This window comes from Eubalaena glacialis, chromosome 12 (genome assembly GCF_028564815.1).
Source record: "Eubalaena glacialis isolate mEubGla1 chromosome 12, mEubGla1.1.hap2.+ XY, whole genome shotgun sequence".
Classification (NCBI taxonomy): Eukaryota; Metazoa; Chordata; class Mammalia; order Artiodactyla; family Balaenidae; genus Eubalaena; species Eubalaena glacialis.
Window position 1 is genome coordinate 32,034,940 of NC_083727.1, and position 23,569 is coordinate 32,058,508.

The window sequence follows — 23,569 nt, forward strand, 5'->3', positions numbered from 1 at the left end:
TCTTATAAAATTGCATAAAAACTATAATCCAGGGAGTTCCCTGGCGGTCCAGTGGTTAGGACTCCGTGCTTCCACTGCACGGGGCACGGGTTCAATCCCTGGTGGGGAACTAAGATCCCGCATGCTGCAGGACGCAGCTAAAAAATATTAAAAAATAAAAAACATAATCCAAAACAACAGTACCGTATACACACAAAAGATTAAAAGCAAGTGATTATATGAGTAGACAGAGTGCCATTCTATTTTCCATTTTTTGTAATGTTTTGTTTAAACGTTTAGAAAAGTATATATATTTTTAAGGAACAGTCTCTGGCATCTAGAAAGGAATTACAGGGGCAGTGGCCTTTTCTAAAATGACAAACCAACACCCTTGAGCTCAGAGTCACACTAAAGCTGGTGAGATTTCACATTCCTCACCACACAATGGATCTTTCATCAATACTGGAAACTGCCTTTGTGAGAATACTGCTAAGAATGGATGGAATTCTCAATGTTGCAAGCACCCATTGAATTATTTAAAAGAACAATGAATGAATGACTAATTAGAAATGTTTCTTGAGATCAGACATATTTATATTACAAAAGGAAAGACCTGAATCTAGCATTCTCTCCAGAGCAGTTCAGAATGAACAGATTAAGTCTGTTAACTGAAGGCATGGGTTCCCAAATGCTTTGCCATCAAAAAACTAATGATTTTAAATCCTACTTGACTCATAACTATTGTTTAATTGCTTGCTTGTTTGTTGTTTATACATACTTTGCTCCACAAAAGAAAAACTTAACCAACAATGAAATGAAATCCGGTCCTCATGCCTCCCTCACCCCTAAAAGACGTGCACTTTTGAATGGGCAACTAAAAACTGCATAAAGACAATATATTAAGGTTTTTTAAAAAGTATGTCTCAAAAGATCTCATACAATATGATATCCTTTTTATAAGATTAAAACCAATTAAAAATACATATACTTGGGGAGAATACAAGGAAATAATAAACCCTGACCTCAGGATGATGGTTAGCTTAAATGAAGGAAGGCCAAAGGATAGATTAATGAAAAGGACAATATGGTTAGATTACTACCAAGGTCCTAGCTTTTGTTTTGGGTGGTGGATTCCCAGATGATTATGATATTATTTTAAGACAGATAAATAGATAGATAAAAATAAACCCAGCATGGAGCAATGATGAGAGTGTGTTATGAATCAAGGATTATTGAACCTGAAATGAGATGACATGAAATGACCTGGCACGATATGGGAGGAAATGAAAATAAAAATTGTTTCATTAACAATTGTTTTACTAACACCCAAACTATGATCTCTGGATCATCTTTAAAAAGCACTCATCCATGGGGCTTCCCTGGTGGCACAGTAGTTGAGAATCTGCCTGCCAATACTGGGGACACAGGTTCAATCACTGGTCTGGGAAGATTCCACGTGCCGCGGAGCAACTAAGCCCGTGCGCCACAGCTGCTGAGCCTGCGCTCTACAGCCTGTGAGCCACAGCTACTGAGCCGCGTATCACAACTACTGAAGCCCACGCGCCTAGAGCCCGTGCTCCGCAACAAGAGAAGCCACTGCAATGAGAAGCCTGCACACCACAACGAAGAGTGGCCTCCGCTCACTGCAACTAGAGAGGGCCCGTGCACAGCAACGAAGACCCAATGCAGCCAAAAATAAATAAATAAAATAAATTTATTTAAAAAAAAAAAAAAGCACTCATCCAGGTTTTATAATTTTCTGCTTTGATTTCCCTAACATTTTCAATTGTGCTGCACAAAGCAATGTGTTCTCCAATGGATGTGAGACCTTCTACCATCACCAATGGACTTTCTGCTCATAGAGCAGTACCTAAACAGGAAGGTGAAAAGGTAGCGCAGAGAAAAATGCTGCTGATTCATCTACTGATTCTCCGGAACGGGGCTGACAATGCCCACAAGCCTCTAAATAGGCAATTGGTGATTCTTATTAATTCACTCAATACTTACTAAATGCCAACTACATGTCAAATGTCATGATAAGCGTTGGATCCTTCAGACTTATGATTAGGACAGTCCTAACAAATACTTGAGTCCAGTCCATCATCTTCCAGAATCAACATATTCCTCAGGTCAAGGAATCAAGATGACTTTTCCCACCCTTTATTTGGCTACTTCCCTATACAAGCAAATGCTGAAGCAGCTCACTTATAAAGTGAGGTTACACTGGCTCCCCAAAATTAAAAGATCTCAAATCTCTATTATAAGAATTGGGAGAAAAAAATTGCTTCTTCAACAGATGAGATTTCATGTAAGTATATCACTGTTTGTTTTACCTGCTATCTCCAAAAGTGGGTTTATGTGATCTCCTTCTGCCAGCTTCACAAATCCAACCTGATTTCCAAAAGTGTCAACCCCTTCAAAGGGCAAAGTCAAAGTTTTTCCTTGGAGGATTTCTTCCACAAATGGTTTTAATTCCAAAAGAGCATCAATACCACTGGTAAGAAATAATATATTTTTCAGTAACATATTAAGTAATAAAACATACAAAACCAAATAAGAAACAGTTTTAGAAAGATAAATTAAATTTTATACTTGTACTAATTATTTTAATGCTCAAAATACCTTCAAAATCTAATCCATATGATCAAAATAAACCTAATATTAATTTTTTTAAACTAATATTAATTTTTAACAAAATCTGTAGAAGTGAATTAATCTTTACCTACTTATAATTTATTTTATATTAAAGACACAAAAGAAGATGCTATGTTATAGTTCACCAAAAGGTTTTTAACCAAGGAAATACTGCATGGACAACTAAAAAAGAAAATTACTGACAGTATATTGCAGAAAAACCTAATACCTACAAAACATTATATTAGATTATGTGGAAGTTCTAGATTCTTGTTAAAAGTACTAATACTTATATAGTATTTACTATTTGTGAGGCACTCTACTAAAACTTAAAATACATTATCTCTTTAAAATATAATAGTCTCCACAATAAGATAATTTATTATACTTGGGTTCAACCAAAGTGCAAGTTTATATTTACCAACTACAGCTACGTAAGTTTGTTGTGTCTGTTTAGCCTCTATGATTAAAGGGCTATTCTGTGTTTCAAATGCATTATTTTTCTTTCTAAAAATAAATGTTTACTATATTAGTGAATTAGACATTATAAAGTTTGGAATATTTTGAAAATTAAGATCAATTATTTCCATAGTGAGAGGAGTTTGGTATAGGTACTTTATTATGAGAAAAAAAATAAAATCTCACTAGAGGGCAGCAATTACTCAAAAAAGAAATAAGGACATTATTACATTACGGAGAGGGGTTTAAAACACCCTTCTGGTGAACCACCATTAATTTAAATTATCTTGATCAGCAATTTGTTCGCCAGTAGTAATTATGCCAAATGTGTGAAAAGAAATTTAAGTATTTTTCTAGATCTTTCATATTTCTAAATTAGTATTCATATAAAATTTTTAACTGATTTTCATCCATAGCTCCCATACTGAGTCTTGTTTCTCTGTCAAAACAATACATAATACTTCAAAATAGCTTTAGAAATGTCAGCATTTCTCGTTGTACCTCCAAATCCACATCCAAAATCCAATCTTGCCTACCTGTATTTATGTTCATCCAAAAAGACACACTTCTGCTATAATACTGTCCTTCCCCACACACTGAGTTAAAGCATGTGAAAACCAATCAGCCACTTCTGGCTCATCTACCGTAAATGAGGGGAATTCAATATACTCGTTTTAAATGTAACTCTGTATGAAAGTAGGCCATGCTAAAGGTCAGGATTTTTCAGAGACAGTGAATTCTATACCCCATTTTTCTTTAAAGAAATATAGACGATCTAAATTCAGTCCAGTTTTTCAGTTCTTCAGTATCATAAATCAATAAATTTGTCCTAATGAGATGTCACTGGTCACAGAGTGAAAAGGAGTCATAGTGCCTATTGATAAATATCACTAACTTTCAAATTCTTTTAAATAGAGTATCTTTTCAAGAACAGTTTATGGAAAGACTTCTTTATGGGAAAATGAATAGAGTACAGGCACATAGGAAACAGAATTCTGAAACTAGAGTTCAGACCCAAAGGTTGTACTTAAAACTACGATAGGACAGCCGTCTTTTCAAGTCAGCATCTGGGCTAACGTATTTCTATTCCTTTCTTCTGCACTGTGAGGACACAAAGGGTGATACCTACCTGAAGAAATTCATTATTTTTAAAAAAAGTTTCTGCACACTCCATATCCAATCCATTGATCAATACTTTATCAAACACCTAAAATATGATACTAGACTTAGAAAAGTAAGAATATAGAACAAGAAACCAACAATATGTGTCTCTAGCATATTATACTGTATAGGATGAAAGATAAAATTTAAAAATTAGGGACTTAGGAAATCCTTCATATAAACAATGTCTTACCAGGAAAGCCAATCATTTCACTCTCACTATACAGCTACCCAAAATGAAGCCACACCTTGAATCTCATCATCACCTAAAAGTTGATACTTCTGCCACAAACACTTGCATGGTTCCCCAAACTAGAAGCAAATCTTCTCTCCTCTGCAATTCCATTAATACTTTATACCAATTGAAACATACCATTTTTTACATTTATCTATTATAGTTATTTGGGTCTGTATGACCTAGTCAACTACCTGGTATAATCCATGAGTACAAGATCCATTCATGGTTCATCTTTATTTTCCCCAAAGCACTTAGCTCAGTATCTAACAGATGGTTGGAAATTAATGTTGGTCGAACTGTAAAATACTATCTTGTCTGTACAGCAAACTTCAATTATTACTTAGATCTTTCATTACAACTTAGTCAAGAATAATTGCTAAATTGCAAATATCTGGTCATCATTTTCCAGTAGAGCTCTGACTCCCAGTATCATAAAGTAGCATAAGAATGTCACTTTAATCCTTCAAACACAAAGTAGACTTGCTAAATATTTAATTTTTTACACAAAACCGAAATTTGCAAACAGACATTGTAAAACACACGGCTGAATGACTCAGACTGTCACTGTGCTCTGTACTGTAACTCTTCAACAAGTGATGCCACGATTTAGGGCAACACAATGCTTCCTAGTTCAGGACTGTCCCATGTACTGCAGGTGATTTAGTAATGCTGAGATCTGCCCATAAATGCCCACGGCACTCCTCAGTAATTGTGACAACCAAAAATACCCCCCAAAATATTTCTAAAAGTCTCCTAGAGGAACCTTCAAGATGGTGGAGGAGTAAGACATGGAGATCACCTTCCTCCCCACAAATACATCAGAAATACATCTACATGTGGAACAACTCCTACAGAACACCCCCTGAACGCTGGCAGAAGAACTCAGACCTCCCAAAAGGCAAGAAACTCCTCACGTACCTGGGTAGGGCAAAAGAAAAAACAAAAAACGGAGACAAAAGAATAGGGATGGAACCTGCACCTCTGGGAGGGAGCTGTGAAGGAGGAAAAGTTTCCACACACTAGGAAGCCCCTTCACTGGTGGAGATGGGGAGTGGTGGGGGAGAAGCTTCGGAGCCATGGAGGAGAGCACAGCAACAGGGGTGCAGAGGGCAAAGCAGAGAGATTCCCGCACACAGGATCGGGGCCGACCAGCACTCACCAGCCGGAGGCTTGTCTGCTCAGCCACCGGGGCAGGCGGGGGCTGGGAGCTGAGGCTTGGGCTTCGGAGGTCAGATCCCAGGGAGAGGACTGGGGTTGGCTGCATGAACAAAGCCTGAAGGGGGCTAGTGCGCCACAGCTAGACAGGAGGGAGTCCGGGAAAAAGTCTGGACTTGCCTAAGAGGCAAGAGACCACTGTTTCGGGGTGTGCGAGGAGAGGTGATTCAGAGCACCACCTAAACGAGCTCCAGAGATGGGCACGAGCTGGCCTATCAGCTCGGACACCACAGACGAGCATGAAACATTAACGCTGCTGCTGCAGCCACCAAGAATCCTGTGTGCAAGCACAGGTCACTATCCACACTCCCCACTGGGAGCCTGTGCAGCCTGCCACTGCCAGGGTCCCATAGACCAGGGACAACTTCCCCGGGAGAACAAATGGCACGTCTCAGGCTGCTGCAACGTCACAATGGCCTCTACTGCCACAGGCTCGCCCTGCATTCCAATTATAAATACTGTACCCCTCCCTCCCCCTCCCCCTGGCCTGAATGAGCAAGACCCCCCGATCAGCCACTGCTTTAACCCCGTACTGTATGGGTGGGAACAGATGCTTGAGGGCAACCTACATGCAGAGGCAGGGCCAAAACCAAAGCTGAACCCCAGGAGCTGAGCAAACAAAGAAGAGAAAGGGAAATCTCTCCCAGCAGCCTCAGAAGCAGCAGACTAAATCCCCACCCCCAACAAATCAATCAACTTGATGTACCCTGCACCTGTAGAACACCTGAATAGACAACGAATCATCCCAAAATTGAGGCGGTGGACGTTGGGAGCAACTGTAGACATGGCGTTTGCTGTCCGCGACTGTTTTATTACTGATTTTTATATTTATCTTAGTTTAGTGTTTAGCGCTTGTTATCATTGGTGGATTTCTTTATTGGATTGGTTGCTCTCTTTCTCTTTTTATTATTATTTTTTTAAATAATCTCCCTCCCTCCCTCCCTCTCTCCCTCTCTCTCTCTCTCTCTTTCTCTCTTTCTTTCTCCCTTTTCTTCTGAGCCATGTGGTTGACAGGGTCTTGGTACTCCGGGCTGGTGTCAGGCCTGAGCCTCCGAGGTGGAAGAGCCGAGTTCAGGACACTGGACCCCCCAGAGACCACCCGGCCCCACGTAATATCAATCGGCGAGAGCTCTCCCAGAGATCTCCATCTCAACACTAAGACCCAGCTCCACCCAACAGCCAGCAAACTACAGCACTGGACGCCCCAGGCCAAACAACTAGCAAGACAGGAACACAACCCCACCCATCAGGAGAGAGGCTGCCTAAAATCATACTAACTTCACAGACACCCCTAAACACACCACCAGACGTGGCCATGCCCACTAGAAAGACAAGATCCAGCCCCACCTACCATAACACAGGCACCAGTCCCCTCCAACAGGAAGCCTACACAAGCCACTGAACCAACCTCACCCATTGGGGGCAGACACCAAAAACAACAGGAACTACGAACCTGCAGCCTGTGAAAAGGAGACCCCAAACACAGTAAGTTAAACAAAATAAGAAGACAGAGAAATATGCAGCAGATGAAGGAACAAGGTTAATTCCACCAGACCAAACAAATGAAGAGCAAATACGCAGTCTACCTGAAAAAGATTTCAGAGTAATGATAGTAAAGATGATCCAAAATCGTGGAAATAGAATAAATACAAGAAATGTTTAACAAGGACCTAGAAGAACTAAAGAGCAAAAAAACAATGATGAACAACACAATAAATGAAATTTAAAATTCTCTAAAAGGAATCAATAGCAGAATAACTGCGGCAGAAGAACGGATAAGTGACCTGGAAGATAAAACAGTGGAAATAACTACTGCAGAGCAGAAAAAAGAAAAAAGAATGAAAAGAATTGAGGACAATCTCAGACACCTTGGGGACAATATTAAATGCACCAACATTTGAATTACAGGGGTCCCAGAAGAAGAAGAGAAAAAGAAAGGGTCTGAGAAAATATATGAAGAGATTACAGTTGCAAACTTCCCTAACAGGGGAAAGGAAATAGTCAATAAAGTCCAGCAAGCATAGAGAGTCCCATACAGGATAAACCCAAGGAGAAACATCCCAAGACACATAACAATCAAACTATCAAAAATTAAATATAAAGAAAACATATTAAAAGCAGCAAGGGAAAAGCAACAAATAACATACAAGGGAATCCCCATAAGGTTAACAGCTGATCTTTCAGCAGAAACACTGCAAGCCAGAAGGGAGTGGCAGGACAAATTTAAAGTGATGAAGGAGAAAAACCTACAACCAAGATTAGTCTACCCAGCAAGGATCTCATTCAGATTCGATGTAGAAATCAAAAGCTTTACAGACAAGCCAAAGCTAAGAGAATTCAGCACCACCAAACCAGCTATACAACAAATGGTAAAGGAACTTCTCTAGGCAGGAAACACAAGAGACGGAAAGTCCTACAAAAACAAACCCAAAACAATTAGAAAATGGTAACAGGAACATACATACCGATAACTACCTTAAATGTAAATGGATTAAATGTTCCCACCAAAAGACACAGACTGGCTGAATGGATACAAAAACAAGACCCGTATATATGCTGTCCACAAGAGACCCACTTCAGACCTAGGGACACATACAGAATGAAAATGAGGGGATGGAAAAAGATACTCCATGCAAATGGAAATCAAAAGAAAGCTGGAATAGCAATTCTCATATCAGACAAAATAGACTTTAAAATAAACACTATCACAAGAGACAAAGAAGGACACTATATAATGATCAAGGAATCAATCCAAGAAGAAGATACAACAATTGTAAATATTTATGCACCCAAAATAGGAGCACCTCAATACTTAAGGCAAATGCTAACAGCCATAAAAGGGGAAATCGACAGTAACACAATAATAGTAGGGGACTTTAACACCCCACTTTCACCAATGGACAGATCATCCAAAATGAAAAATAAATAAGGAAACAAAAGCTTTAAATGGAACATTAAACAAGATGGACTTAATTGATATTTATAGGACATTCCATCCCAAAACAACAGAATACACTTTATTCTCAAGTGCTCATGGAACCTCCTCCAGGATAGATCATATCTTGGGTCACAAATCAAGCCTTGGTAAATTTAAGAAAACTGAAATCGTATCAAGTATCTTTTCTGACTACAAGGCTATGAGACTAGATATCAATTACAGGAAAAAATCTGTAAAAAATACAAACACATGAAGGCTAAACAATACACTACTAAATAACCAAGAGATCACTGAAGAAATCAAAAAATTTCTAGAAACAAAAGACAATGAAAACACAACGATCCAAAACCTACAGGATGCAGCAAAAGCAGTTCTAAGAGGGAAGTTTAAAGCAATACAATCCTACCTCAAGAACAAGAAAAATCTCAAATAAACAACCTAATCTTACACCTAAAACAATTACAGAAAGAAGAACAAAAAAAAAAAAAAACCCAAAGCTAGCAGAAGGAAAGAAATCACAAAGATCAGATCAAATATAAATGAAAAAGAAATGAAGGAAACAATAGCAAAGATAAATAAAACTAAATGCTGGTTCTTTGAGAAGATAAACAAAATTGATAAACCATTAGCCAGACTCATCAAGAGAAAAAAGGAGAAGATTCAAATCACAGAATAGGAAATGAAAAAGGAGAAGTAACAACTGACACTGCAGAAATACAAAGGATCATGAGAGATTACTACAAGCAACAATATGCCAATAAAATGGACAACCTGGAAGAAATGGACAAATTCTTAGAAAAGCACAACCTTCCAAGAATGAACCAAGAAGATACAGAAAATATAAACAGACCAATCACAAGCACTGAAATTGAAACTGTGATTAAAAATCTTCCAACAAACAAAAGCTCAGGACCAGATGACTTCACAGGCAAATTCTATCAAACATTTAGCAAAGAGCTAACACCTATCCATCTCAAACTCTTCCAAAATACAGCAGAGGGAGGAACACTCCCAAACTCATTCTACGAGGCCACCAACACCCTGATACCAAAACCTGACAAAGATGTCACAAAAAAAGAAAACTACAGGCCAATATCACTGATGAACATAGATGCAAAAATCCTCAACAAAATACTAGCAAACAGAATCCAACAGCTCATTAAAAGGATCATACACCATGATCAAATGGGGTTTATCCCAGGAATGCAAGGATTCTTCAATATATCAAATCAATCAAGGTGATACACCACGTTAATGAAATGAAGGATAAGAACCATATGATAATCTCAATAGATGCAGAAAAAGCTTTCAACAAAATCAACACACATTTATGATAAAAACTCTCCAGAAAATCGGCATAGAGGAAACCTACCTCAACATAATAAAGGCCATATATGACAAAGCCATAGTCAACATCGTTCTCAATGGTGACAAACTGAAACCATTTCCTCTAAGATCAGGAACAAGACAAGGTTGCCCACTCTCACCACTATTATTCAACATAGTTTGGGAAGTTTTGGCCACAGCAATCAGAGAAGAAAAAGAAATAAAAGGAATCCAAATTGGAAAAGAAGAAGCAAAACTGTCACTGTTTGCAGATGACATGATACTACACATAGAGAATCCTAAAGATGCTACCAGAAAACTACTAGAGCTAATCAATGAATCTCGTAGAGTAGCAGGATACAAAATTAATGCACAGAAATCTCTTGCATTCCTAAACACTACTGATGAAAAATCTGAAAGAGAAATTAAGGAAACACTCCCATTTACCACTGCAACAAAAAGAATAAAATACCTAGGAATAAACCTACCTAAGGAGACAAAAGACCTGTATGCAGGTCTATAAGACACATAAAACTATAAGGCACTGATGAAAGAAATTAAAGATGGTACAAACAGATGGAGAGATATACCATGTTCTCAGATTGGAAGAATCAACATTGTGAAAATGACTATACTATCCAAAGCAATCTACAGATTCAATGCAATCCTTATCAAACTACCAATGGCATTTTTCACAGAACTAGAACAAAAAATTGCACAATTTGTATGAAAACACAAAAGACCCCAAATAGCCAAAGCAATTTTGAGAAAGAAAAATGGAGCTGGAGGAATTAGGCTCCATGACTTCAGACCATACTACAAAGCTACACTAATCAAGACAGTATGGTACTGGCACAAACACAGAAATATAGATCAATGGAACAGGATAGAAAGCCCAGAGGTAAACCCATGCACATATGGTCACCTTATCTTTGATAAAGGAGGCAAGAATATACAATGGAGAAAAGACAGCCTCTTCAATAAGTGGTGCTGGGAAAACTGGACAGCTACAGGTCAAAGAATGAAATTAGAACACTTCCTAACACAATACACAAAAATAAACTCAAAATGGATTAAAGACCTAAATGTAAGGCCAGACACTATCTAACTCTTAGAGGAAAACACAGGCAGAACACTCTATGACATAAATCACAGCAAGATCCTTTTTGACCCACCTCCTAGAGAAATGGAAATAAAAACAAAAATAAACAAATGGGACCTAATGAAACAAACAAAAGCTTTTGCACAGCAAAGGAAACCATAAACAAGACCAAAAGACAATCCTCAGAATGGGAGAAAATATTTGCAAACGAAGCAACTGACAAAGGATTAATCTCCAAAATATACAAGCAGCTCATGCAGCTCAATATCAAAAAAACAAACAACCCAATCCAAAAATGGGCAGAAGACTTAAATAGACATTTCTCCAAAGAAGACATATAGATGGCCAACAAACACATGAAAGGATGTTCAACATCATTAATCATTAGAGATATGCAAATCAAAAGTACAATGAGGTATCACCTCACACTGGTCAGAATGGCCATCATCAAAAATATACAAACAATAAATGCTGGAGAGGGTGTGGAGAAAAGGGAACCCTCTTGTACTGTTGGTGGGAATGTAAATTGATACAGCCACCATGGAGAACAGTGTGGAGGTTCCTCAAAAAACTAAAAATGGAACTACCATATGACCCAGCAATCCCACTACTGTGCATATACCCTGAGAAAACCATAATTCAAAAAGAAGCATGTACCACAGTGTTCATTGCAGCACTATTTACAATAGCCAGGACATGGAAGCAATCTACATGTTCATCAACAGATGAATGGATAAAGAAGATGTGGCACATATATGCAATGGAATATTGCTCAGCCACAAAAAGAAATGAAATTGAGTTATTTGTAGTGAGGTGGATAGACCTAGAGTCTGTCATACAGAGTGAAGTCAGAAAGAGCAAAACAAATACCGCATGCTATCACATATATATGGAACCTAAAAAAAAAAAATGGTTCTGATGAACCTAGGGGCAGGACAGGAATAAAGATGCAGACGTACAGAATGAACTTGAGGACACGGGGAAGGGGAAGGGGAAGCTGGGACGAAGTGAGAGAGTAGCACTGACATATATACACTACCAAATGTAAAATAGCTAGCTAGTGGGAAGCAGCCACATAGCACAGGGAGATCAGCTCGGTGCTTTCTGACCACCTAGAGGGGTGGGGTAGGGAGGGTGGGAGGGAGGTGCATGAGGGAGGGGATATGGGGATATATGTATACATATAGCTGATTCACTTTGTTATACAGCAGAAACTAACAGCATTGTAAAGCAATTATACTACAATAAAGATGTTAAAAAAAAAAAGTCTCCTAGAGAAGGCAGTCCCACCTCCACTGAGAAATGTAAACATTATAATACATTGAGAACATACCCACCCCCTCACCCCAACCCGACTGCACACCACTTAACAGTATTTCTAGTCAGTTACGTGCCCATCAGTAGAGGCCACTGAGACACAGAAGGCCGTTTGTACTTCAGCAGACTAATCTCTCCCGCCGTTCATGCACTCGTGCTCATCTTCTCCCTCCTGTCCCCAACCCACTCCTCTCCCTCTCCCTCTCCATCTCTCACAATCACACTCCATGGAATAATAATAGAAAACTGATTAGTTCTGGCTTGTCTACTGACCCGCATTCGCTTAATTCCTAGGACTGCCAGTTTCCTCCAATGTATAAAAAAGGTGACATTTCTGTGCTGCCTGACTCAGAACACTTGTTAAGGAAATAAAATAACACTTTTTTTTTTTTTTAATTCAGAGAGCTCAGCTTTTTATTTATTTATTTATTTATGGCTGTGTTGGGTCTTCATTTCTGTGTGAGGGCTTTCTCTAGTTGCGGCAAGTGGGGGCCACTCTTCATCGCGGTGCGCGGGCCTCTCATTATCGTGGCCTCTCTTGTTGCGGAGCACAGGCTCCAGATGCGCAGGCTCAGTAATTGTGGCTCATGGGCCTAGTTGCTCCGCGGCATGTGGGATCCTCCCAGACCAGGGCTCGAACCCGTGTCCCCTGCATTAGCAGGCAGATTCTCAACCACTGCGCCACCAGGGAAGCCCGTAAAATAGCATTTGTTTGGGGAATCGTGGCTTAGGTGCAGAGACTGAAATATATATACGTGCCATAGCCAAGACCCATTTCCGATAAGAGAGATAAACCCTAAACTTATCAATCAATGGTAACTCAGTCTTCTCTGGTTTAAAAAGGTCTCTTTGGGGTACAGTTATTCAGTTAATTCAAACCTCCTTTCAGGATTGCTTTTCCCTTCCCTCTCCCCTCCCCCTTCCCAGGGAATCCAGCATACTCTTATAAGAGGACTGAAGAAGCTCTTTGATCAGCTTACTGTTTGGGTCCTAAGAGAGTCCTATTTCAGGGCGACTGGTCTGGTCTTATCCCTGGGTGCCCTACACTGGTATCCGTGAAAGCCCACCTGTTCTTTCTGGGCATTGCACTGGCATGTGCTGCTGAAGCACAGGATCCCCGCTGGGGTCTCTGATCAAGAAACACGGACATTCAGCAGTGTCGCTGTCCCTCATCCAGCTCCTTTGATCCACCAATTCTCTCTCAACTTCCAAGTCTACCCGCCAGGGCACAGAGAAATTTCTGGATCCATCTATATACCTTGATGGGCAATGGGGAATTGAAGGAACCACCTCAGGTCCAGGTGTTAGAATTCTCCCTCGACTCTCATCTACCAGCTGTGTGGTAGCACATTCTTCCAGCATTATTGAACAGGAACTTCTCTAAAGAGCTTGAGCTTTTCCCAGCTACACCCTGAGAACCCCAAACCAAGGTGAGTGTCTCTATCACTCCCCGTTCTCTGCTCCAACACTGGTTGGAACAGTCAACCCCAAAAGGGGAGCCAGGATGTGTCCGGCTTCGTGCCTCTTCCTCTGCCTTGCTCACTCCGCCCAGCACCAGAGGGCCTCTAGACTCCTTCCCATCCTGGACGACAACCCTCCTCCAAGCTGGCTGTGGTTTCACTGACCACGTGCCGTTCTTCTGAATTAATCACTGGTTCAGCGTCTCCTACTTGCCACCCCTGAAACCAGCTCAGTCTTTGCTCCTGCTCTTACCATTTGTGTTGGTTAATTTTATGCGTCAGCTGAGGCCATGATACCTAGTGTTTGGTCAAGCACCAGTCTACGTGTTGTTGTGAAGGAATTCTTTTAGATGTGATGAACATTTCAATCAGTAGACCCTGAGGAAAGCAGATCATCCCCCAGAATGTGGATGGGCTTCATCCAATCAGTTGCAGGCCTTAAGAGAAAAGACTTGAGGTCCCCCAAGGAAGAAAGAATTCTTCCTCCAGGCCGCCTCTGGGCTTGAGCCTATACTGTCAACCCTCGCCTGGGTCTGCCGCTTGCCAGGCTGCCTTGCAGAGTGTGGACTTGCCAGCCCCCCATGGTCATGTGAGCTAATTCCTTAAAATAAATCTCTCTCTGTAGAGCTACAACTGTAGATACAGATATATCAATATATCTAGATATCCAAATGGATATCCATCCTATTGGTTCTGTTTCTCTGGGGAACCCTGACTAGTCTACCATTCTAACACACAGGGGACCACTCATTTTCTCTCAGGCTTTCATCTTGTGTGACATCTTCTCTGGCTTCTTCTCTTTTAAGAGCATCAGAGTATTTCTTTTTTCTTCTGATTGGCAAAGTGAACAGTGAAAATGAGTTAAGTAAAATCTTCTGGTCCTCTCTGTCACTGCAGGGTGCTCAAGACCTGCCCTTGGGTGGATCATGTTGAGACAGATCAGAAGGCTGATCCCTAAAGACATGCGGTTCTACTATTTAAAAAGACATCACTACCCGAATCATAATTTGACTGTACATTTTGAGTTACTAATTTACTGTTTTCTCCCTTTTATTTTTCCTTTTCCTCACCCCCTTCCCAATCCAAGCCTTGTTCTTCATTCCCTCAGGAGACTATATGTCAGGGTAGAAAACAGAAGTAACCTGTAACCTGTAATTCTGGATTTGGCTTTCCAAAGAGCTTATGCTTGAGCTTAATCCAGAGGGCTAAACAGGGGCTAACAGGGCAAGGGGCACTCATACCGACAGACAGAGTATCCCAGAGAATTTGAGGAAGAGCAAGGTTTCTCCACTCTGGGCTGGAAAGCAGCAATCAATGACTAATACTCAACTTTTATGGTACAGCTCTGGGTTTGGAGGTTCAGGGTGTACAGGTACTCTAGGAATGAAGGAGGTAAAACTGAAATTGCCTGTTAATCTAGTAAATGACAGCTCTAATAGCTAATAATATCAAGTGCCTGCTATGTGCCAGGCCCTATACTAAGAGTTCTTACATGTATTAGTACTATTATGTTCTCTATTTATTTAAAAAGTAAATGATTTGCCCAAAATTGGGCAGCTGTTAAGACATGGTTGGGCAATGGTTCCAGAATCTTTACCTGGAATCCTAACCTAAATGGTCAGACTCCAGAGTGCTTACATAATTAACATAGATAAAATAACTGCATAACCAATGCATCTGATAACAATAACAGTTTAAAAGTATAGATTAAGGGGAATTCCCTGGTGGTTCAGTGGTTAGAGCTCTGCTCCTCCACTGCAGGGGGCACGGGTTCGATCCCTGGTCAGGGAACTAGGATCTTGCACGCCATAGCCAAAAAAAAAAAAAGTGTAGATCAGGAAGAATATTTATATGGCTAATTCTGTACATTGGCTTATTAATTGGAACAAATTATAATAAAGAATACTTCTTAAAAAAAAAGAATGCTTCTTTAGAATTTCAATGCCTCTTTTGGTTCTGCTATGATTACTCAAATTACAGTAATAACTTGGAAAACAATATTCCAGAAAGATGTATTACTCACATGTTTATTTCATCTTCATTTAATAACTGCATCACTAGCAGGGTAATATGAAAGGAACCATCACTGTTCATTGTTTTGGCCAGTCGCTGATCTTGTTGTATTATTGCATTTTGCAGGATCTTAATTCCTTTTGTAATCTAATCACACACAGACAAAATAGAGATTAGGTAAGCAAAATTTCCTTATGGTAACACTGAAATCGAGAAGAAAAATAAGCAACATATGAAATGAGAATGATGTCGAGATCTTTCAACCAAACAATGCTTAATTGTCTAACTATTCTCAAATATCCTGGAGAAATGACTTGGAAAGTTTAATAGGATGTACAAGTTAAAAAAAATCACACGATGCTTGTCCATTTTAAGAGCATCAAGCCCAACACCCTTCTTTTACAGACTGAGCCACTGGTTGAGTGGAAAAATTCTCAATGGCCATGTATCTTTTCAGAAATTTATCCTTGGAATATACAGTATGACTCACTATAATTATGATCTTTCCTAAAAATAAAAGTTTTATTCTTGCCACAGAAAGGTCAAACTGGCAGACAACATTCCATTTCTGTTGGCAGTAATATTTATTTGTCCCCAAGTGAATGCGTCTGAGAACCCATTCTTCATGGCCTTTAAGATTTTTTAGGACAGCAATAATTTCAACAGGAATGACTACTGTCATTTCCCCAGACATGTGAGGAGGGGCATCACCATGGAGAGAGAGCTGCAAACAAGTCTAAATGCATATGTTAGAAAAACTGTACAGTCTGCACCTAAGCAAAATCCCCGGTCCCTCATCAGCCTTCCCCTCTCAGCCTAATGAGAACAAAGAAGAGGAATGGTGGCTTTTCCCTCCTCCATTTCCAGTTGGAGACAACTCTAGTCAACTTCTAAATGTGAGTGCACTGGAAAATAGTTTGAATATGGACTAGCAAACCAAGCAATCCCCAGAGAAAAGAGCGCACGTAGAAGCCCAGAGGCAACAGAATTAGAGAGAAAAGGAAGAGAGAGGGGGCTGGCAATAGAAGCAGAGCCCTAAAAAGACAGCAGAGATAAGAAACAACTGAATCATGAGCACAGCAGGCTGTTCTGATACTAAAGAAGCTGTTTCATCCTGAACAATGTTCCCATTATCTGCAGAATGAGATTGGGCAAATCATGAGATGCTATCCTGGGATCTGACTTCTCACGTATCTTTACAATAAATCCACATCACCCAAAATAACCTCAGCATTTCTCTATTCCTTGCAACCTGGAGGACAGTAACGTGAAAAACAGCGTTTTCCTGGTAGGAAGTTATGCAGTAACACCTAACACAAGATTTCCCAAGGGAAGATGTCACTTCCACGATGCCCAACAAAAGAATACTGACAGCCTGATAATTAAAATGCTCCTAAAGCAATAGTACACAAAGATCTTACAGAGTCAGCGTTTCCTCTACCTCTATATTGATAAAACTAAATTGTAAACTCCCCGAGGACAACATCTATTTCTTCCACCCCGCCATCTCGCCACAGTGCCTGGTAATAAAAATAAACACGACACTGAGACCACAACAGTAATTACCCTTTCTCGTGTGGTCACTAGGTTCTAGGCACTAGAGTGAGCGTTTTACATATATTAGTTCACTGAAGCCTCCCGCCGATCCTGTGAGGTAAGATATTGGTACTGTCTCCATTAAAATAAATTGAAACACAGAAGATTAAAAAAATCTTTTCAAGATCATATACCCAAAATAGCAAAGGAATTTGAGAAAAGGATAAGTTACAATACATGAGAAAAGATGAGGGAAATACCTGGAGGAAAAGATCCAGGAGTGAGGAGGAGAAGGAGAAGCGGCCAGAGAGCCGTGCAGGAAGAGAGAGGTACAAGTAATGTGTTTTCAAGAGGAGACAAGGAGAGGGGCAGACATGTGGGTAGTGACTCAAGACATGAAACATCAAGGGAAAAAAGGGCATTTAAAGGAGATTCTGAGGAAGTCTTACTGGATCCTGTGTAATAGAGCACACAGGCCCTCTCATAAAAGCCTTTAGTATAAGTCTACACTACTCTGCGAGGATTTTACACATGAATTTTTGAGAGATTTTTCCAGGTGCAATGAAGTGCTGAGATCAGCTTTCAGGAATGATGAAGCAGCTCAAGAGGGTCCAGGTTCACGTGGGAAGGGCCTAGCCAGTGCCGAGTAAATCACGTGAGCTCAAGAATATCAGACCTCAAAACAGTATAATTACATCTTCAAATCTTAGCTGGTACAAATGGTAATTCTGGCTTAACTGATCGTGAAAAAGTGGTTTAGGATGAGAACTTTTTAATACAGAGTGATGCAAATTAAGGGTACTGGACTTGTATCAGAAATCCTGGATTTTAACCCCAGGTCTGCCGCAGGTGGAACCCCATAGAGGTCACCTAGTCTCAGTGAGTCTTGGTTTCTTCAATTGTAAAGCACTGCCAAACTTACAGGGATGTGTTAAAGGTCACGCAGACAAGCTACAGGAAAGCACTTTGCAAGCTCTGCACCATTTGCCTAATATAAGGTCTGCAACACTGCCAATATTATTAAAATCAGTGGTTCTCTACCCCAGGGTACATTTGTCAATGCCTGGAGACATTTTCATTGTCACACCTGGGGTTTGCCACTTGCACTTAGTGGTAGAGTATCTGCATTTTCATAAAAACTGAGTCTTCATTCTAAGCTCAAATACTAATTATATGTAAATTCAGGACAATGCTCAAAAACTTCCATCCATTTGTATGTTCAGCATTTTAGTGCAATGTCCTACTATTTAGTGAAAAATAGTTTTAGACCATTCATATCTTTGAATTATCCAGTAGCTTGTAAAATTGCAAATTAAAATTTGTAAAACACTTTGAAGACTATTTCTCTGAAGTCACACAGTACTTATAATGCAAAATTAACCTTAACCTATGAAAATTCTAAAGATAATCTAATCAAGTAATGTATTTCTAACTATGCTTTGATGCTCCAGATTAATTTACATATTCCTTGATATCTTTAAAAAAATTTTAATGCATTTTATTACTAATTATATTCTTACAAGAGAAAAAGAAAAAACAAAACTACTTCAGAGTCTTCTCTGTATGCCATTTTAAAAAGTACCAATGTCGGGCTTCCCTGGTGGCACAGTGGTTAAGAATCTGCCTGCCAATGCAGGGGACACGGGTTCAAGCCCTGGTCCGGGAAGATCCCACATGCCGCGGAGCAACTAAGCCCGTGTGCCACAACTACTGAAGCCCGCGTGCCTAGAGCCTGTGCTCTGCAACAAGAGAAGCCACCCAATGAGAAGCCCGCGCACCACAACGAAGAGTAGCCCTCGCTCGCCGCAACTAGAGAAAAGCCCCTGCGCAGCAACAAAGACCCAACGCAGCTAAAAATAAACACAAATAAATAAATTTTTAAAAAAAAGGTACCAATGTCATTAAAGGCCAAAGGAAACTAATTTTTACAGCCCCTGTTTAAAATTCTACAAAGCCTTTAAAGCGTATCTGTCATCATAATCCCCAGCCACTGGCAGTATTGCACAATGCACATTTCTTAAACCTAATATTGTAGACCCATATTTAAGTAGAATATTAAAAGAAACTTTAAAAAATAAAAGCTTATTAAAATCTTAAAGATTTCTTTCACTCATTGAGTAGTTTCTTTGTATTTAGAGAAAACAGACACGAATCTGCTAAACCTCACCACTAAGCCGTGTTCCACATGCCTAAAAATGACACAATAAGAAATTTCATTTTTCTATCTTTTAAGCTTTCTAGTTGATTCAAAGCATACATGAGCTCAAAGGAAAAGCCTTCAAGTTAGTTCGTGAGGGAGAGTAGTTATAGTCTAGCACACAGAAGGAGAATGTCCTTGACCTCATCTTTTGACATTATTTTTGGATTTTTTTCTAAGCTGTTAACATAAATTATTCCTAAATTTGCTGACTCATTAAGATTTAACAGAATTATCCCATCAATTTGCTACCTAACTTTTCTTCAAAGCTGAATATAGTCATTTTTCTTGCTTGTTTACACAAAGGAAAAAACTTGAAAATTTGATGATACAGCAATAAGTAAAAATTTTAAAAACATCCTAAAATAGGAGAATTTTCTATATCTACCAAGTGTTTAACATACATGATGACATCAATTATTTTCACAACTACATTTCCCAGAAAGGAACAGAAAGCACAAATCATTTTTCATCTTTTCCTAAGACCAATAATTTTCACATTACAATATGATGAAATACAGAATTAAATGTAGCAAATGCCTTTTAAAACCCCTAAAGAGCATCATATTTTTCCATTAGTATAAAACAATTATCTTACCAAAAAAATTAATACACTCCTAATTTCAATCAGCTTCTGATTGTTCCCTTGCATTTTTCAGTGTTGACTTACCTTAAATTATTACCTCTCATAAGAAAGCATATAAAACCAACATATGGGCAAATCCACCTAGAACTAATAAGTAAGCAATTCTAGCCAGTTAAGAAATATTTAGGATTTATAATAATGCCATTAAATTTCTCATCCTTATTTTATTTTTAAACTAATGTGTAATTGCAGGTAGTGGAGAAACACATAGTTTCACATACATGCAATTAGGATATTTTTATGCAGTCATTCTAATTCATTTTCCAATTCTATTTCTTAAAAATATGAAAATCATGATTTTCCAAAACTAAAGCATTCCAAATGTCTGATAACGTGTTTAAAAATCAAAGACCCATATAAGTCTGAATACTTTTTTCTTTAAAACTAGATGCCAACAAGTAGAGGCCAAAAGTAGAGCAGCTCATTGTCAATGTGCTAGCTTCCAAAAGCTTGTTTGCAGGTCACTTAATTGGAACTTGGAATACAGTCTCCCATGGAAACAATGTTATAAATGCTGCTCCTTTTCCCAGGCCTTCCAACAAAAGCCCATAAGTAGTTTCAACAGAAAATTAACATTAGATACTTTCAAACAAACAAACAAAAAAGGTGCTCATATGAAAGATATAAAAAGTTTCTCCTAATCTTGTCCTATTCCTAGCCCTCCTCCCCATATTTGCATTAAGCTTTCTGTTACCCACAAACAAGTCTCTTGAGAGGGAAATATTAAATTCTTTGGTTTCCAGGTTACTTGAAGCTTGTGTGCCCCACTATTACAAGTCACCCTACCCCCTGGAAAACAAACTGCCATTGAACCTATATTATAAAACCAGCATTTGTAACACCGTATTTATTATTTATAAACGTTCTGGTTGGAATTTGGTATGCCAGAGACACATCTTCCACCCTGAAATGACAGTATTTTGTGTGTGTGCGCCTACTCTGGCCAAACTCCATTCTAGATACTGGGAACGACCTGAAAAACTTTGTGAGGAAGATTAACGAGTGTCAAATTTCAAGGATGACAAATGACAAAAGGAAAGCCATGAAAGTGTTGTGGGGTTTTTTTTTTGGGGGGGGGGGTTGACCTAGTCAGGGTGGTCACGGGTGGGAGAGGTTTGAGCTGAAATTTTGGCATTAACAAAATCAAAAGGAGAGGAAAGAAAACTCCCAGCCAGAGAAGGCTTTCCAGAGGGCAGAGGGAAACTGGCAAGCTCAAGCAAGGCCAGAGGGGCTCAAGCAGAAGGAACGAGGGCTGAGGTGGAAAAGGCCAAGCCATGTAGAACCTTCTAGAATATGGTAAAGCCTTTGTCTTCATCCTAATATCAATGGGAAAATACTGAAGTGTACAAGCATGTAGGTGATGTGTCCAGATTTGGATTTAGAAAATAATCATTATCACCTCCATCTGACAACTGAAGACACTGAAACTACAGCAATTAAGTAACCTGATCTACATCCACAGTGGAGTTTGTAATCCAGCTGGTATCCGAACAAGGTTTGTCAGGTTCCAAAGCCTGTACTCTCCTCACTTTCTACAGAACCTCCAAGAAGTTGAGAAGCAGAAACAAAGGCTACAGGGTGAAACAAAGCAGCTTGCGGGGTGAAAACTAAGGGTTGCAAACAGTTCTCTCATCCCCTCCTCTCATCTTTGCAGCCTGAATCCTGAACTAAGTAGCAGAAGAAAAGAATCTCTCCACCCTCTTTCCCCTTGGTCCCCTTCCCTGCCAGCCCTATCCCAGCACATCACCCCACCAGTCTTCACTGGAGGAGGCGGGAACCCGGCACAGGGCTGGAAGGGGCTGGGGCAGGCTCAGAGGGGCTGCAGAGCTGCTGCTCCGACCAGCAGGGCCAAGAACAGAGGCAGGCAGGGAGCAAGAGAAAAGGAAGGACCTAAGCAAAGCAACTTAGAGAAGGGCTCACCCAACTTCTACACTCACAGACTCTGGAGTGAAACAATCTCTAAGCAAAAAATCAAAATAAGGAACCTGGCGTCTCTTCCAATCAGAAATCATGTACCCTTGGGGACGTCCCTTGGCCTGTTTCACAGGCAGTTTCCTCAGGACCTGGCCTCTGTCTGCTTGCTTAAATAGCACCACCTGTGGCTTCCTGCTCTCTTCTCATTCACATAGGTACACGTGATCCTAAATCTCAGAGAAAACCTGTCGAAATAACTCGCAAGTATTTTAATATATAATTTCTGATTGCATTAAACTTTGCATCAGCTAAACACTTTTTTGTTTTAAGATAGCAGATATAATTGTTTGCTAATCAGCCTATTTATTTATTTATTTATTTATTTATGGCTGTGTTGGGTCTTCGTTTCTGTGCGAAGGCTTTCTCTAGTTGTGGCAAGCGGGGGCCACTCTTCATCGCGGTGCCCGGGCCTCTCACTATCGCGGCCTCTCTTGTTACGGAGCACAGACTCCAGACGCGCAGGCTCAGTAGTTGTGGCTCACGGGCCTAGTTGCTCCGTGGCATGTGGGATCTTCCCAGACCAGGGCTCGAACCCGTGTCCCCTGCATTAGCAGGCAGATTCTCAACCACTGCGCCACCAGGGAAGCCCCAGCTAAACACTTTTAAGGGCTATTTTATTGTTAACCCACCACTACGTACCAGTAAAATCAAAGTCTGATTCTTTCCTGTATCAAATTCTAAAATCCTGTATTGCTAGGTAATACCATTTCTCTTTTTATGTGTTTTTCTCCCCAACTAAACTGTATCTCACAGACTAGATATTTCCTAGAGTGTCCTAAAAGAATTTATTTTTTTCTCTGAGATTTATTTCTTTGATTTCAGTATCATTTGCTTTGATCTTTAAAAATTCATTAGCATTGTGTAGAAACATTCTACTTAAATAAAGGGAAAAGCAACCTGAAAATATGCCCAGTTAAGAGATCAGAGCACACAATCAAACAGAAATTCAGATTTAGCTCTTAAGATACATAAAATTGGGCCAAGATATAAAAACAGTCAGTCATCCAAATGAGGTGTTCTTTCCTAAGGCTTTTTAATTCCTAACTCACTGCTCTAGAAGTCTTAGATACTGCAGTTTTCTCTCTCAGTCAGATATAAGGGTTTCTTAGTGTGGGCCAGTTGGCTGGTCCCATTTCCTATTACTGATGCCACATTAATTTTTCAGACTTTTAATTGATTTCTACCAAGTCTGTCATGCACTATTAAGTTGGTACAACAATGAGTAATTTTTAAAGAAACTATTTTGCAATAATCATTACCATGAACTGGACTAAGCAGCAGGAAATCCCAGTTTACTTTCCCCACAGAGATTTCAGAATCTTTTTTTACCAGCTCTCTGCTTCTGAAAGATTCCTCCACTATGATGAACAAACA

General features: G+C 39.7%; 1 protein-coding gene across 4 annotated transcripts in view; it reads right to left on the bottom strand.

Annotated features, from left to right (window-relative positions):
• Positions 1 to 23,569, bottom strand: part of AKAP7 (A-kinase anchoring protein 7) — a 142,689-nt gene that overhangs the window by 104,202 nt on the left and 14,918 nt on the right. For all 4 annotated transcript variants that reach the window (XM_061207040.1, XM_061207042.1, XM_061207041.1 and 1 more), the window contains exons 4-5: positions 15,853 to 15,989; positions 2,313 to 2,473 (exon numbers count right to left, since the gene is read on the bottom strand). In XM_061207040.1, coding sequence (XP_061063023.1) covers positions 2,313 to 2,473; positions 15,853 to 15,989 — 298 coding nt within the window. The remainder of the gene's footprint in view (positions 1 to 2,312; positions 2,474 to 15,852; positions 15,990 to 23,569) is intronic.